This window comes from Parasteatoda tepidariorum, chromosome 12 (assembly GCF_982258835.1).
Source record: "Parasteatoda tepidariorum strain Cologne lab strain chromosome 12, Ptep-v5.0, whole genome shotgun sequence".
In the NCBI taxonomy this organism is placed as follows: Eukaryota; Metazoa; Arthropoda; class Arachnida; order Araneae; family Theridiidae; genus Parasteatoda; species Parasteatoda tepidariorum.
The window spans coordinates 20,620,571-20,637,896 of record NC_141766.1 but is presented as its reverse complement, the minus strand read 5'-3'; the positions used below and the strand labels follow the sequence as shown (position 1 = coordinate 20,637,896).

The 17,326-nt window shown below is 27.3% G+C and overlaps 1 protein-coding gene across 2 annotated transcripts in view; it reads right to left on the bottom strand.

Moving 5' to 3' along the window:
• Positions 1-13,017: 13,017 nt before the first annotated feature.
• Positions 13,018-17,326, bottom strand: part of LOC107447776 (uncharacterized) — a 31,649-nt gene continuing 27,340 nt past the window's right edge. For both annotated transcript variants that reach the window (XM_043047527.3, XM_071188424.2), the window contains exon 4: positions 13,018-15,124. In XM_043047527.3, coding sequence (XP_042903461.1) covers positions 13,976-15,124 — 1,149 coding nt within the window. In that variant the 3' untranslated portion in view covers positions 13,018-13,975. The remainder of the gene's footprint in view (positions 15,125-17,326) is intronic.

The following is a 17,326-nucleotide window of genomic DNA, read 5'->3' as shown; positions in this document are numbered from 1 at the left end:
TTAACTAAAAAATTATTATAATTAACTAAATATTTTTAACTAAAATTTTTTATGAATTATTATTTTTAACTAAAAAAATTTAACTATTATTTTAGTTAAAAATAATAAGTTAAAAATAACTATTTTTAACTTATTATTTTTAACTAATAATGAATTATTATTTTTAATTAACTAAATAGAAGAGAATCACTGCTATTTTTTAGCGATTCAAACACCGATTTATGAAGTATATGATACACAGAGTAACATCTGCAATGCGAAATTTGTTCATGGTTTAATAAAAATACTTTATTTTATACGAACAGGAATGAAAAAAGAAAACTATTGCAAAAATGATCCAATAATCATGTAATGAAAATTATTCTGTTTATTTTTACACATTAAAAGATTACTATTTTAATTTTCTGAGAATGAGCCATGAAATAAAACAGAATGTTTGAGAACATAAGAAATTTTTTTTCGTAAAAACTATTTTAAAATAATGATTTCCGAATTTCGAAAAACTTGAAAGCATATTACATTTCAGAGCCATCTGATGTCACTTTTTAACACTAACACCGCTCTTCTTTTAATCAAAAAATTAAGATTTTAATTCTAAGGAAGACAAAAGGGTTTTCACAAATTATTTCCTAACCTTAAAATTTAAAATAGTGTAGCAAGTAGCACTTGGAGTATTTTCTTTGCTTGATTCTGTCAATAATTTGTTCTTTGTAGAAATTTTGTAATAAATATTTTAGCTTAAAATTGTTATGGCTATTGCAGATTAAAAAATTCAATAAACTAATGATGCATAAGGCACTTTGTAAATCACAAAATAAAAAAATAGAGCATTCTTATAACTTTCGATACAAACATTGAAATTTCTCAAGTTAACAGGCAATTTAATGGTTCAAAGGGATTATCTTAATATGCTAATTATTAAAAGTTTAGACTACATTTTAAGTAACAAAATCAATCTCAAAATTAATTTCTAATTTCTCTAAATAAACATATCAACCTATTTTTTTTAAAACTTAAATGCTAACATTTTTAAATATGGGGGGGGGCAGCCGTAATCTATAAAATACGGTTCCATGTTCCAAATGTTTAGGTTATGTTAAATTGATATTGTGGATATTTTACAATATCTGTAAAACTATTCAAAGAAAAAAAATTTTTTTTCTTCACAGAATTGTAAAACTTTTTTATTCAAAGATAACTTCATGCAAAGTATAATATTTTAAATTTGCTTATTATTTTTCTAATTTATTTTTATAAAAATTGAAAAAAAAATAATTTTAAGGTATGCAAATTTTTACATAATTAAAATTTGCATATTTTTAGACTGCAAAATCCAAATTTTTACCCGAATCGATCCAATAGTTTCTGAGCAATATTGTAGTTTTAAAGAGTAAAGGTATTTTAAATTTTCTTTTCCTAGAAGCCATTTTGATCGATTCAGCATTAAAAGAAAAATTTAGATTTTATAATGTAAACTTACTTAGTATGGAATGATATAAAAATAAATGTACCTTTCATTTTAAAGTTTTGGCTCTGCTTGAATTGTCTGTAATGAAAAGTGATCTTCACATTGTAACATATAACATTATTGCATGTAACAATATAATAATAAATAACATTTTAATTTAAAATTATAACATTAACATGTAATACTTGAAAGAAAAAGAGCCCGCACTGATTTACGAAACTTGTTTACGTCTCGTCTACGTGAACTTTTTTAACTTCATGCCATAAGTTAATTAGTTTTTAATTAGTATATTTTATTATTTATATTTTTAAATGATCAATTTTGAATTCAAAGTATTCATATTTTTACGCCTTTTTGCTAAATATCGATTCTAATAACACCTTACGTGTGAGAAATTGCTTTTTGAATTGTTCCATAACAAAAACAAATTTGAAAAAACAGTTTTAACCCGTTCTTTTAAATTTACTTCAACCAAAAATGTACTTTAAAAGGTATTGGTGGTTTTGATTTCTTCGTGAAGGCATCTATATATAACTTTCTTTTTTCTTTCTATAACTTATCTAATAACTTAAAATTCTGAATTTTTTATAGGAGTTTAGCGGAAGAACAGATATTTAAATGTAATTATTTAATACTTTTATGAAATATTGAAAAAAACCTTCATAATTTAATTTTCTTAATAAAAATATAAAATATTTACAATATTCAAGTGTTGGTATGAATTTAATTAGCATACAAAGCTTCAACCAATTACCAAGTTTTAATTTAATTAGTTTATTATAAGTCTTGTAATTTTGTGTGTCAGATAAAAAAATGTGATTTGAGAAAAACAATTTATTTGATAAAACTTTGAATAAATAACTTTTCAACACAATACGTAAGTTTGCGGATGATTCCGATTTATAAAATGGGGGTGTTATTTTCTATTTTAAGTGTATAGGTTTCAATATTTTTGTTGTAATTTTGAAGTTTTTTTTAGTATTGGTTTATACTTGGTTTCAGATGGCTCAAAATTAAGCTCGTTATAACATATATTTTTATAGCATATTATTATTCGATTATATTTTTATAACATATTATAATTCGCTTATTGTTCGATTAATATATTACACATATATTAATCGAACTACACTGGTTATCATAAATTAAGGAAAAATCACAAAAATAGCGATAACTCTTTCAAAAGTAAGCCAAACCGTGCAAAATTTGCATATGTTGTCCACTAAGAGTAGCTGAGTAAAATTGCAATATGCAAATTAGTGGCGCTGCACTCGGCTTACGTCATCTGCCTGGAGCATAAAAGTCCAAGTTTGAGAGAAAGCACACAAATTTTACTGTGATTGCGACATTGAAAATCTGAGATAGCCAATTCGTAATAATGACCTCTAGGCATCATTTGCCTGAAGAACTACGATGGAGAGCCATCGGGAGACTAGAGGCAGGGCAGAGTCAATCAGAAGTGGCCAGATGGCTAAATGTGAGTCCATCTGTGGTTCATAGACTTTGGAGGCAATTTCAAACCACAGATTCGGCATCTAGGAGGTTCAGTCAAGGACGGCCAACTGTTACGACCAGTGCCGATGACCGATATTTGACATTAAGTGCACGCAGGAATAGAACCGCTACTCCGACACATCTTAGATCCTCTCTTGCTGCAGCCACCGGAAGGTTGGTGTCAACGTCAACTGTGCGCAGAAGGCTCCACGAAGGTGGTCTGTATGCGAGACGACCAGCCATTTGCGTGCCGCTCACATCACGCCATAGGAGAGACCGTTTGCAGTGGGCCCGACAACATGTCCACTGGACGTCAGATCAATGGAGGCCTGTTCTCTTTACGGATGAGTCCAGGTTTAGTCTAGAAAGTGACAGTAGACGTTATTTGATATGGAGAGAACCTGGGACCCGTTATCATCCATCAAACATCCGTGAAAGAGATGCATACGGAAGAGGCAGTGTCTGTGTTTGGGGAGGCATATCCTTAGGAGGGCGCACATACCTCCATGTCTTTCCAAGGGGAACCGTGAATGCTCAGGTTTATCGAGACAACATCCTTGATGCTTATGTGCGCCCATATGCCGGGGCAATTGGTGATTGCTTCCTGTTACAGGACGATAATGCAAGACCACACAGAGCTCGCATTGTTGATGATTATCTTCAACAGGAAACAATTACTCGCATGGAGTGGCCAGCTCGATCCCCGGACTTGAATCCTATCGAGCACGTTTGGGATGCTCTAGGGAGGCGTGTATCTGCCATCAATCCGCCCCCTCAGACCCTTGCCACGCTTGCAACTGCTTTACAAGAGCAATGGCTCTCACTTCCTATTGAACTGATAGACCGCATAATTGAAAGCATCACACATCGCTGTTTGTGCTGTATTGCTTCTAGAGGCAATCATATTCCATATTAAAGGTACTTTTTCTATTGCAAACCGATACTTCCAATTTGTTTATTTTATACATGTGCTAATTTCTATACTACTATTAATGTCTGATAATTTCTTTTTATGTTGTTTAATACCTTACTATGTGTTGTATATTGTGGGTAAGTTTCATAAAATTCCATGTGTAATTTCTTGAGTTATCGCGATTTTTGTGAATTTTCCTTAATTTATGATAACCAGTGTATTTGTTAATAAATACAATGTAGACCTCTTAAGTTTATCCATTAAACGGGAAGCGGCGAAAAAAGAAATATTTTTTTAAAATCAACTGGATTAAAATATTGTTTATATAAGTTGAAAATAAGTATTTTCTTTACTATATCTTTTAATAATTAAAGAATTTTGAAATTGCATCGTCTTAAAAAATTCGTTACAAAACTCACCAAACTAAATTTAAAAATTTGGATTATAAATCACTAAAAATCACTAAAAGTTTTTTTTCCTTCCCCGGCTTAAAATATATTACTACATAATATTAGAGCCTAGAATGTGAAGAAAATTAAATTTTTAGAAAGTTGAATAATTTTGAATGTGTAGATGTCTTATTGCTAATTCTAAGCTACCAAACTAGTTTATAAACAAAAAGTCTATCAGACAAACTATCAGATTCATGAACAAACTGAATAAATAATTAATAAATTCAAATATGCATGTACAATTTTTATAGACTTTAATGTTAGGAGACATAAGTTTCAAAAAATATGCCTTAAATTTAGATGTTAATCTGTTCAGAAGAAATTTAATAGCTTTAAACAGCCTTGTATGCTAAAAATAAGAAGAAGAAAATTAAAAATATTAATTTAAAAAAAGCTGTTAGAAACAATTCTTGAATGTCAAAATACACGTTCGTAAATATCCTTGAAAACAACTCTGTCTCCTTCAAGTTCTCTCAGTTACATAACATTTTCGTTCATTATCTTCTACACCCTTAATTTGGCACCATAATGCTATGTTTATTGTTGTTACCGTTATTTATTTCGAATAAAAAAAGAAGAATTCGATGCTTTCAACCTACTTTACTGTTGTTAGACATTTTGCGGCTATTTTTTTTTCTTTTATTTTTTTTTCTGCTTCAGTGAACATTCCATGTCTATTTAGTAATAAATACCATCGATTCACGGCCATATGGAGGTCTTGAAACCTTTGAATAAGTTCAGTCATGCGAGAATTATTTGCTGGTCAAGAGTTTTCATTCTGTACTTCTTAATTAGGAACGACTTTCGTGATTTTTAAAATTAACTTTAACTTCGATTGCTTACCAGGGTACCCATTTTCTTGTAAATATATTACAGTGGCAATAAATTAACTTTTATGTTAGTAGTAATTCGTAATTAAGAGATACAGAATAAAAACTTTTGGCCAACAAATAATTCTAGAATGTACAATTGACATTGAATAAAAATAGTATATAGGCATAGCGATATAGATATGGAATGTATAATTCTCGCATGGACAATAGACATGGAAAAAATAGTATATAGACATGCTAATATTGATATGGAATGTTTAATTAAGCATTCCAAGTCTATTTAACAATAAATACGATCGATTCACAGGAATATGGATGACTTGAAAGCTTTGAATAAGTTCAATCATGCCATAATTATTTGTTGGTCAAAAGTTTTAATTCATTACTTCTTAATTACGAACTGCTTTCGTGATTTCGAAAATTAACTTTAACTTCGACTGCTTACCAGGGTGACCAATTATTTGGAAATATATTGCAGTGGTGATAAACAAACTTTTATGTTGATTGGAATTCGTAATTAGATGGTATAGAAAAAAAACTTTTAGCCAATTAATAATTCTCTCTTGGAGAATATACATGGAATAAAAATAGTATATATACATACTAATGAAAACTTGGAATATCTAATTAGGCATTCCATGTCTATTTAACAATAAATACGATCGATTCACAGGAATATGGATGTCTTTAAAACTTTGAATTAGTTCAATCATGCCATAATTATTTGCTGGTCAAATGTTTTTATCGTGCAATTCTTAATTAAGAACGACTTTCGTGATTCCGAAAATTAACTTTAACCTCGACTGCTTACCAGGGAACTTATTTGACTTTTGAATATATTTTAGTGGTAATAAATTAACATTTATACTAGTAGAAATTTCCTTTAATCTTTTGAAGCAAATGGAAGACACCGGAGCCTCATTTACATATTTTTTCTGAAGCTATATATATATATATATATATATATATATATATTATCAAATATACTAAATATATCAAATATATATTGTGAAAATATGATATATATATATCAAATATATATATATCATATTTTCACAAATTTTACATCTATGGGGGCCGTGGTAGACCAGTGGTAAGAGAATCGAACTTAAATCCGAAGGGAGCAGGTTTCGATCCTTGACTCCGCTAAGACCCACCGAGTTCATGCGATATACGTGCTCGTAAAATCTGTGAAATCGAAAGTCCTGTGGTCGGTTAATGAGCAGTACCTTAGGTACAGGGATCTGGAGAAAGTTTCCTTCCCCTTCAGATTCATGTCTAAATTGAGGAATTGGCCTCAAAATGAGATTTTCTCTTCAGAGGATCGAATTTGAGATGGCGTGTCTCCAGATCTTCTTCTAGGAAGTTTCCTAGACCGTCGCCAGTAGCCGATTGTACTGCTCTAATGCGGCGTAATTAAGTACCTACCCACCTCATAGCTATGGCCAGGGCTTTTACGACCTGCAAAAAAAAATGTGACTAAAACTTAACAAAAATGACAGAAATTTTAAAAAATTTCATTCATTTTAAAAGTTAGAATTCAAATAGTCAGTTAGCACAGATAGATATATAGAAATAGAGCTAGATATTCTTAGAATAATCAAATATGTCGTCCGTTAACTTGTTATTCAGGACATAGCTCAAAATGCTTTTTTAAGATAATAGACACGGCTAAAAATGCTTGTCGTTCAAAATGGGGGCTGCCAAAAAACGCTCCTTTTCACTATTCAATTCATATTCAACAACTGAACGAGAAATTCCGTACTTACTTCTCCTTACTCTTTCAAGTACTAACATAATTAGTACAGAGTAACGTCCCGGTTCTGGTATACTGAGACTTCGGGGTCGTTGAGGCTAGGTACATTACAATTGTAACCCTTAAGGTGATCTCTTCGTATTCAGATCATTGAACGAGTAAGTTGTTTTTAAAAAGTCTAAATTCCTACAACGTAAACTTAATCCCACTGCTGAAAATTTATAAGAACCATGACAACATTCTGAAAAAAATGCTTGAGTTTTTTGAAGAAGAAAAATACTAATTTTAAAAATTGTACTAACAAGGAAAGTATACATCTGTAAAATCTGTATTGAGGCAAAATTTAGCTTAAATTAAAGAGAATGGTTTAAAGCCTTGGATAGGTTAAAAATTTGCTACTACTGTTGCTTTTGGGGTAAAATATGCCCCTTAACGTTCAGTTCATTTACTTATAAGATACTACAACTTTTTAGCTCGCGTCAAATTGTAGCGCAATCGAGCAGAATCATAGCACAATACCTCAGAGATGATTAATAATCTTCTCAGGCATTTCATTTATATTTTTGATCTATATAGATAAATAACTATTTTGTATATTTTATTCATTATCCAAATTATTACTTTTTAATTTAAACTTATTAATTTATTTTACAAAATTTAAACTTTCAAAAGCAAAGAAAAAGTTTTAATATATGTTTTATAAATTTTTTTCAATTAAAATATATGAATTATTTAAAAAATTACAATTAAATTAACTAACAAATTTTTTGTTTTATTTCGTATTGACTTTTTTTTAAATTAAAATTTCAAAATGTAAACAAAATTACATTATAATTCTTATAAAAGAATTTTGTAACACCAACAAAGTTTATATTTTCAATGACATAATCTTCTTTAGTAATAGACAGTTCTTTTCAATTTATCCCTTCTTTCCACCTTAATCAAGAGTTACAGTGTAATTTTGTCTATATTTTCAAAATTAAATTTATTAGAAACTTAAAATATTTGTTACGAAGTAAAAGAAATTCAGTTGGAGACATTAAAAAAATTATTAAATTACAAATAAATTTTCTTACTCTACTTATTTAATTAAAAGGCAAAAATTATATTTTAATTAAAAAAAACATCTATTTAGTTTTTATTTGTATTCAATCGTTTAAATTTTCTGAAAAAACTGATTTTTTACTATTGGATTTTATTTTCTTTAGTATTGGATATTTTATATAAACAGGGGATATAAATGTAAAGTAAAATAAGCCTGACACTAAAAAAAAAATAAGAAGGATGAAGAAAAAGGAAAACAGCACCGAAACACATCGGAATCGTGAGACCAGTATTTACATTATAAAGGGACAAACTCCTCCAGGGCATTTCCTCTTTATATCAATGTTTATAGCATTTCAGTGAAAGAGTTAAGTAGAATTTGCAATTCAAAATTATCTAATTGAAACTTATAGTGAAAATACATAAATTCCGGCCAAAAAAAATGACCGAACCTTTCAATTTATCCCAGAATAATTTTTTTAGGCTTTCGATTTGGTTAATAAATAAAACAAATTATTAGAGTATCTTTTTTATTGAGTATAAAAAAAAACTTCGAATTGTGTGACCTCATGCGATTTTCATATAAACTAAAAAAAAAATCATAAGTAATGATGTATTAGTAATGACATATTAGTAACTATAGTAATGAAACATAATGTTTTGATAAAAGAAAATGTTTTCAGGAAATGAATAGTTTATTTTAAGGCTTATTTAAAATTTCTCTTCTGCTGCTGCCATCTACAATTTACAGAAACAATTTAAAATAAAAATGCTCTCTTATATTTAATCATATTTTCTTATCAAATCATACAAATAACAAACATATTTTCAAACGGTTATAATATTCATAATTAAAACTACCAAAGAATATGTTTATACTAATATTTACTAATGCTTTGAAAATACTTATTTTCAAGTTTTATTTTAAGGAATTAATATTTTATTTTTAAAAAAATATGTTTATTACCTTTGTATATATTGTATTTATGTTTATCCCACAAAACATATAACTAGTTTCTATTTATTCGTATCAAAATTGTAGGGTTACACCCAGTCCTTTTTTTTCTATCAGTTCTACTATAATAGAATTGAACAATTAAGAAATAAAGTAACTGTACACTCCCATATTTTAACTCTTAAAAAAACAATTAATTCATACTTTATATTCCAAATCGATGGAATAACTCGATGTTAAGTGTTAAGACAATTATAATTTATAAATAAAAAATATGAACCATAAACGAATTTATATATATATATATATATATATATATATATATATATATATATATATATATATATATATATATATATATATATATATATATATATATATATATATATATATATATATATATATATATATATATATATATATATATATATATATATATATATATATATATATATATATATATATATATATATATATATATATATATATATATATATATATTCAGTTAAATAACTGGGTTTCTTTAAATAATTAAAGAAAGAAAGGAAAAAAGAAAAGTGTTTTAGTATAATATAAAGAGCAATTTATTTTAAATTTTTAATTCTCGTAAATTGTGTTTAATTCTGTTTTATAAGCATTCTTAATAAAAGCCTTTTTAACTCTGTTCTTTTTAGACCTAGGTAATCATAGGAAATCTAAGTATATAAGAACAAAACCCAAATTTGAAATTGGGTATCCTTATTTTTAAATTTGGTTTCAACTTTGAAATTTATTGAGTATTATGGTTCATCATGCAAAGTTAAGCTTTAAAACTTATTGAGTATCCTTATCACACTTGGAAAATAAATATGGTCGAAACTACAAGAATGTTGTTAAATTTACCGTGTTTCTGGTTCTGTGGAAAAACCAAGAGGCTTTGTCATTTTTGCTGAAGGGCTTTGATAATTATTTAGTCAAAATTAACAATAAAATATGGTTTCATAAACTGCTATGAAATTTAGTAAATGTCGTGAAATTCATTAATTTTATCATTTTATCATATTTCATTAGCCTATGAAATTTTAAATGCCTTCAAAAGTAGTTTTTTTGTACTTAAAATCTTAACTTACACAAACCTTTCTCAGTAAAATAATCAAATAAATAAAATTCATTGGAAACTACTGTATTCAACATAATTAGATACCCTCAATTTTTTTCTCTATCTGTATTTTTGTCTTTATTATTTTCCCATTCAAAGTTTTATTTTTGCATGCATGTAATTATTTTTAAAAATACCTACTTATACGAAAAAACTGTTGACAATTACACTCTCAGAAAAAGTGGCTCGAATCATATCTCTGTTTAAGCTAGTTGATAAGATCGTGTAATTAAGATCAAGAAGGATTAATTTGCACGATAATATGGTTACACTTGGAACCGTATCAATTTTGCAGATAAATTGAACGAAATCTTAGTGTTTAACTAATTCCAAAGTTTCTAATAATGTGGGTTCGAATAAAAATGTAATAAAAAATTTAAAAATGCGATAAAATTGTGGCACCATAAATACGTCGAATCTAACAGCATTAATTTCACATATCATTTCTCCATACACTGAGAAAAAAGTATGATCGAAAATACCAGAAAATGATAAAATTTACTGTGATTATATGAACATCAAAAAGCTCGGCAATTTTAACCGAGCAACTTTGGTGAAATTAACAAAAAAATAGGGTTTTATAATTTGTGGCAAAATTTGATAAACGTGGTAGATTTTGTAATTGTATCATGATACCTTAGAGCATGGCATGATTAACCATTTACTCTTAAATTAACTTTAAATTGTTAATTTATTTTTCAGTTTTGTATTTTTTATTTAATATGTAGTATTATTATATAAATATAATTTAGAAAACAAGAATTTCAGTCAAACCATACGAATTAAAAAATTACCTAATGAATGGTTTAAATAACGTATAGTTTGGTTTTTATTAACCAAAATTACTATTTATTAAACAGTTTTTTTTAACTTTTTTACCTGAAATGTCATTACCATTTAGTGCGGTAATTTTACCAGAGTTGTTTTTTTTTGTGCAGCAGAAGTTAAACTAAATTGGGAAACATGAAAAATTAAAATGACAAGTAAAAAAAAAATTTTTTGGCCGTCTAACATAATACATTGCATTAAAATAAAACATGTACTTCCTTTTTTTATCCTTGGTCATCGTATCTAGTTTATACAAAGTTTTTGTACTGGTGGGAATAAATTTTCGCTGGACGAACATAGTAGGCAAAAAAATGATGAATAAATTATTCTTTTTTTAAGAAGGAAAAATGATATTACATTTCAAACATTATTCAAAATTTTATCCAAAACCTATAAACTTAAGTGAACAGTATTGTTTAGTACTATGAAGTCAATATGGTTCCTTACTAAGGAGTCTGAGAGTCCGAGACAACTAGAATGGTTAAAAAATAAATAAATAAGTAGAAGAAAAAAAACTTTTGTGATTGAGAGTAAGACATACAACCGCTAAGGGTTCTGATATTAAGCTTTTTATGAAATTTACGATGATAAATACCTTTATGAAAAACCTTTTCTATTTTTAAATTTGTACAACAATACTTATATAAATTTTAAATGTATTACAAAGTATTTAATTCCTCTTTTATTCGCTAACATCTTTTGGAATTAAAAACTTTTCTCTCTACTACGATCATTGGATTATTGTTTCATTTTATTATTTGAAGGAAAAAAAGTATATGCTGTTTAAAAGTATATATGCAGTTTCACGCCCGCTATTTTAAATCTTAATTAAAACAAGGGCAAAAGTGTTAACGCACCAATTAATTCAATAATTCCTTAAAATAAATCTTTAATTCCTTAAGTGAGCTACCAAATATGATATTCCTGATGGAAGTTTTAAAATTATTGTTTTCAGCAGATGATTATTTAAATAGATTCATTCTTCATTAAAATAAGGAAAGAAAAATAAATAAATAAGGAAAAAAAATCACTTAAAGTAAAAGAAATAAATTGTTTTTTTATGTTTTAATTAAAAAAAACTCCTTGCGTTGCAAAACCTATTTTAAATCAATTTAGTTTTTATTTATTTTCATAGTTAAATATAAATAAATATATATTTAAATAGAGTAGTTAATTTGATACCAGGAAATAGTTTATAAATTTATCATTGAGTTAATCGCTTGAAAATAATGTATCGCCTGCTGCAGAAAAAATTAACACCGTGAATCTTTGTAAAACTGCGTCTGATTTATAGCAATCTTTAATCTGTCTATGATCTTTTATATGAGCTATTAATTATGTAAGCTTTGAATAATTGTTAAAAATCAATAATAAGCATTAATTGTAAAAGCTTATAAGTAATATTATGATACATTATGATTAAAAATAAGTTATTAATCATCAATAACCTCTGTTATTTTGATCTGTTTATTTGTGAATTTTTTGTTAATTGCTTTGAACAGTTTCGTTTGTTTATGCAACCTGAAGACCACAGACACGTCTTGAAGTTTCTAAACTCTTTTTTCTTTTCTTTAATCATTTGACAAATTTTTCTTGTTTTCATGATTTATTTCCATATCAATTTGAGATCACTTTAGTGTTCATTGTATTTTTAGAAACATTTGAAAATTATATATTGCACATAATATACATAATATATTAAAATATATATTTTATATATTTAAATATATATTTTATATATTTAAATATATATTTTATATATTTAAATATATATTTTATATATTATAAATATCTATAATAGTATATGCTTGAAAATATATACCATTTTCAATATGCTCTCTCTTGTAACGATATTTTACTTCATAATTATTATCGCTACAATTAAATTATTAGTTATATAAAAATATTAATATTTTTTGATTTATTATTTATATATATATATTTTATATTTCTTGCGATTTTTTATGTTTTTTAATATATTTCTATATTTTTTATGATTTGTTTTTTACATAAATTGAAGTGCTTTAAATTAAGAATTCCTGAATTTATATTTAAACAAATGAACTGAATTTCGTCAAAATAAGCTCCATGAAATTAAAATAATTCTAATAGTATTTAAATAAAACGAAACTCAAAGCACAAAACATTATGATACATTTATTGAATAAAAAATCTTGGCACCAACTATATATCATATAGCAACAATAAATTGCAAGTAACATGTTAAATGAATAACAGATGATAATTCACTAATTCACATAAATCAGTTAAAACATTAAATTCACATTGAAGTAAAAGTGAAGTATACATCACAAATATTTCTGCGTCCAACAATCTTGTGACCATAAAACAATTCAGAGCACTTCTTTTAGCTAAATGTGACTAACTAAAATTACTATATAATTTAAAATTTCAGCTCATTACAAATTATTCTATTTAAAATGCGTAAATACTTGTTTTAATCAATCAATATTTCATAAAGTCGAAAAAACAGTGAAAAATTTAATGATAAATTATTAATTTTCATGTATTTTTGTTTTTATTTCGTGATCAATTTTTTACGCAAAATAATTTATCGAGTTAGCCATTGAAAATAAACGAGGATAATCAAGAAAAATAAAATTACAACATAGTGAGAATGTATTGTGTCAAAATAAATGTTCTTTGATGAAAGCTAGAATTACAGTTAGTTAAGCATTAATTATTTATAATTAATATTATTCGAGTGCTTTATACCAATTTTTTATATTCACTATTGAGATTAATTCATTGAAAATAAAATTTCGAAATTATTTAAAGATTCAAAGTGTAAAATATGTTCTTCAAAAAAAATGGAATTTTAAGTATAGTTATTTTTTATGGAAAAAAAACCGTGGAGCTTAATCTTTGCTTACGCAATTTCACGGTTTTCTTTCATTACAAATTAGTGCAATTTCTTCCCTCGCGGATTATTTTTTCTTCTAAGATTACCAGTGAATGACCTACTTAAAATCTGACATTTGGCCCAGGTATTTAGCATGCTTATCATGTTTTATTTAAAATATGTAAGAATATGCTTTTTGATAAATAGTTGAGCTGAAAATAAACTTTATCATCATTCTTTACTTAAACGTGTCGGCTTTTTTGATGAAAAATATTTTTTCTTGCTCATGACGGGTTTCTTGCTTGATGTAGGTTGATTTGGCTTTTCGAACTGGTAAAACAGCTGAGAATTTTCGCAAACAACTTCTTCCTTTTCTCGACATGCGCCTGTTTGTTGATCAAAAATAGTTCCACTAGCGCAATGGACTTTATAGTCCAATACTTTATCTTTTCCTAACAAAATACAAATGTGGAACATTTGACATTTGCTTTCTAAATCGGCATATGCTGCTCCAGGTACTTTATCGTCGCACGTGAAGCCTGAAGCATTTTCTTCTGTTAAGTCTTGAGTTTCTCTTTTGCTTCTGGGTTTGGCCTGGTCACTGGCTGGTTGTTCATCTTCATAATCGTATTCGTATTCGTACTCATAGTTATAACTGCTGGTGCTGGTAGAAACAACAGTTCGAGGAGTTGGTCTAGCTGGCAAAGCGTTGGCTGCTGCTGCAGCTGTTTGTGGTGGCCTAGCTGCCAAAACTGGTGATCTAAAGGCAGGTGGTGCAGGTCTTGCTGGTACTGCTATTGCTCCTCTTACAGGTAAAGGTGGTTGAGGAGGTGGGTTGGCACGAACTGGTACTCTTGCTGGAGCTGGAGCTGCTGTAGTAGATGTAGGAGCTTGTTGACCTCTAAATTGATTGCTACCACTTCTAAATCGATTATTTCTTGGAGGTTGGGTTACTGGTGCGGGAGGAGGGGGTGGTGGAGGTGCAGGAGTGTTTCGACTACGTGTTCCGGTGTTTTGTCGAGCTGGTTGAGGTTGAGGTCTGGGAGGTGGTGGAGGAACATAGTTTTCGTAATCATCGTCAGCTTCATAGTTTGTACGTCTATTATTGCCATTTCCATGTGTAGTAAATTGAGAAGTCAAACGACAATCGACTCTTTCATAAGGAGTGCAAACTTTAGTTGCTTGACTGAAAATAGTACCATTGGGACATACAAAGCTGATAAGTGACAGTCTGTTATTCATTCCTGGTATACAAACATGGTATACTTGACAATGTGCTTCAGTATCAGCATAATATTCACCAACATTTTTATCATCGCAGGTGAAGCTCGTTTTAGGTATTTCATGGACATTGTGATTAGGTGCCTGCCTTTTGTTCCTCTGAAAGATATAAAATTCCAAATGACTCACATAATTATTTCCTAAGTACCAAATTTTACACAAATAACATTTCCAATAAAATTTTTCCATTAAAACTTTAGAGCAGTTTTTAGCAATAAAAATTATTAATCAAGTTAATTACAACTGCAGAGTAATATATTTCACTATTATTATCATAACAGTTATGTTCATGATAATTCTATTAGCTGATGGAATTTCTCTGATCAATTTAGTATGTATGTAATACAGAACTATTGAGATAAAATTATAGCACTGTTTTTTAATTTCTTTAGGATTTAAAATTCCGACGATATGAAAATACGTTTCCACGAGGCATTCTCTTTTAGACTCTGAAACTCTTTTGAGCAAAATATAAATTGTGTTATTTTTTTTTTTAAAAAAAAAGAAAAAAAAGCATCGTTTGACGTTTTTCTTTCTGTAAATTTTTAATTATAACATAAACTCAGAATATTATGAGACATCTAACTGTGGGCTTCGAAGGTATTTTTAAAAAGTATTAAATTAAAATAAAAAAAATTGTGAAGATGACATTCAAGCACTTTTTAACTAAGTGTTTTTATTGATAAAAGCAATTTAAATCAACACATTAAAATGATAGAATAATAAATAAAATTTCGTCTGAAATAATTCTTTTAATCAAACTTATTTTAATAAGAACTGTCGCATAAATGATACTTGCTTCGAAAAGTTATAAAAGTTCCCCAAACAATAAAAGGATAAATGCAATAGCGGAAGAATTACCATAGAAAGCGAAACCATTTAGGGCTATAAAAAGGCAAATAGGAGTGTTCCACAGACTACGTCCCACATCACATAAATCAGTTCACATTCGAATATTTAAAGTGAATATAAAGTCACACTAAGAAGAATACGAATATTTAAGCTATGGTGTCTTCTTTTTAAAATTACATGAAAATTATTTATATTTTTTTTCAGAAACTGTCTTTCAGATTCTAAATACTCAGACGGGAAAAATGTGATAACTTAAATATCATTCAGCAAAAATTAAGTCCCCTTTTGTAATGAAATTAAAGTAGCACAAAAATACCTTTATTAGTTGAACATTTCGTTATTTTATTAACTATTAACATCTTATATTAAAATTTAAATTCTTATCAGTTAAATTTGTTGCGCAATTTTTTAAAGTTTGCGATATGAAAGATTATTGTAAATGGGAAACAATATAGAGTATTATTTGATTAAGTTTCCTTTGACTTATTTATCCCTTACTAAAAAATTTATTGGTCATATTTTAATGTTAGAAATACCAAAAATATGTAAATAAATCATAAGTTCTTAAATTCTGAAAATTAAATCATCCATCCTGTAATCTGTAGAAGCTGATATAACATGATAAATATGTAATACGTGTGAAAATTAAGTTCGCACATTTATGTAAAACGTTATTTTAACAGATCAAGAAAGCATAATATTTTTATTTGCTAAAAATGGTTTATGACTTAATCACCAAGTAAAAAAATTAACTTATATTGATGGTCACATTTCAACAAATACGGAAAAATGATGTTATGAATGAATACCGTATCTCGTTATGAATGAATACCGTATAAGTTTAAGTAACAGATGAATAACAATATGAATACCATATATAATTAAATTCTATACAGATTAAGTAATAAATCATTTTATTTAAAAAATCCAATGACATTTTGAACAGTTCGAAAAATATATATTTTTATGTGAAAATCAAATTTTTAACTAATGAAAAATACATAACAATAAGGGGCTCATCATATATTCCATGAGCCTTAACCATTTTAGGATATTCAACAATTTTAGCATTTGCTATCTTTTTTTATTTTTCTGTAATTGAAACGAATAAAATATTTTTAAGGAAAAGTATTTTTTGTAAGAACTTCATGTGACTTTTAATGCAAAACACCTTTGTGATCTTTTAATAGAAATATTGGTTTCTCGTAATCTTTAAAAAAAATTTACAATACCTTAATCCGATCGCATGATTTATGGTATTTGCTAAATTTATTTACTTGCGTAGTATTAAGTATTTAACTGAGATTTGATTAACCTGTCGAAGCGCAAAGAAATACAAAGAGTAGATTTTGCACTTATGAAACAATGACATAAAATGAATTTAAAACAAATAAATAAATATTCTTCTGACTAATTAACTTTTTGATACTTTAATGCATAAATAAGAAT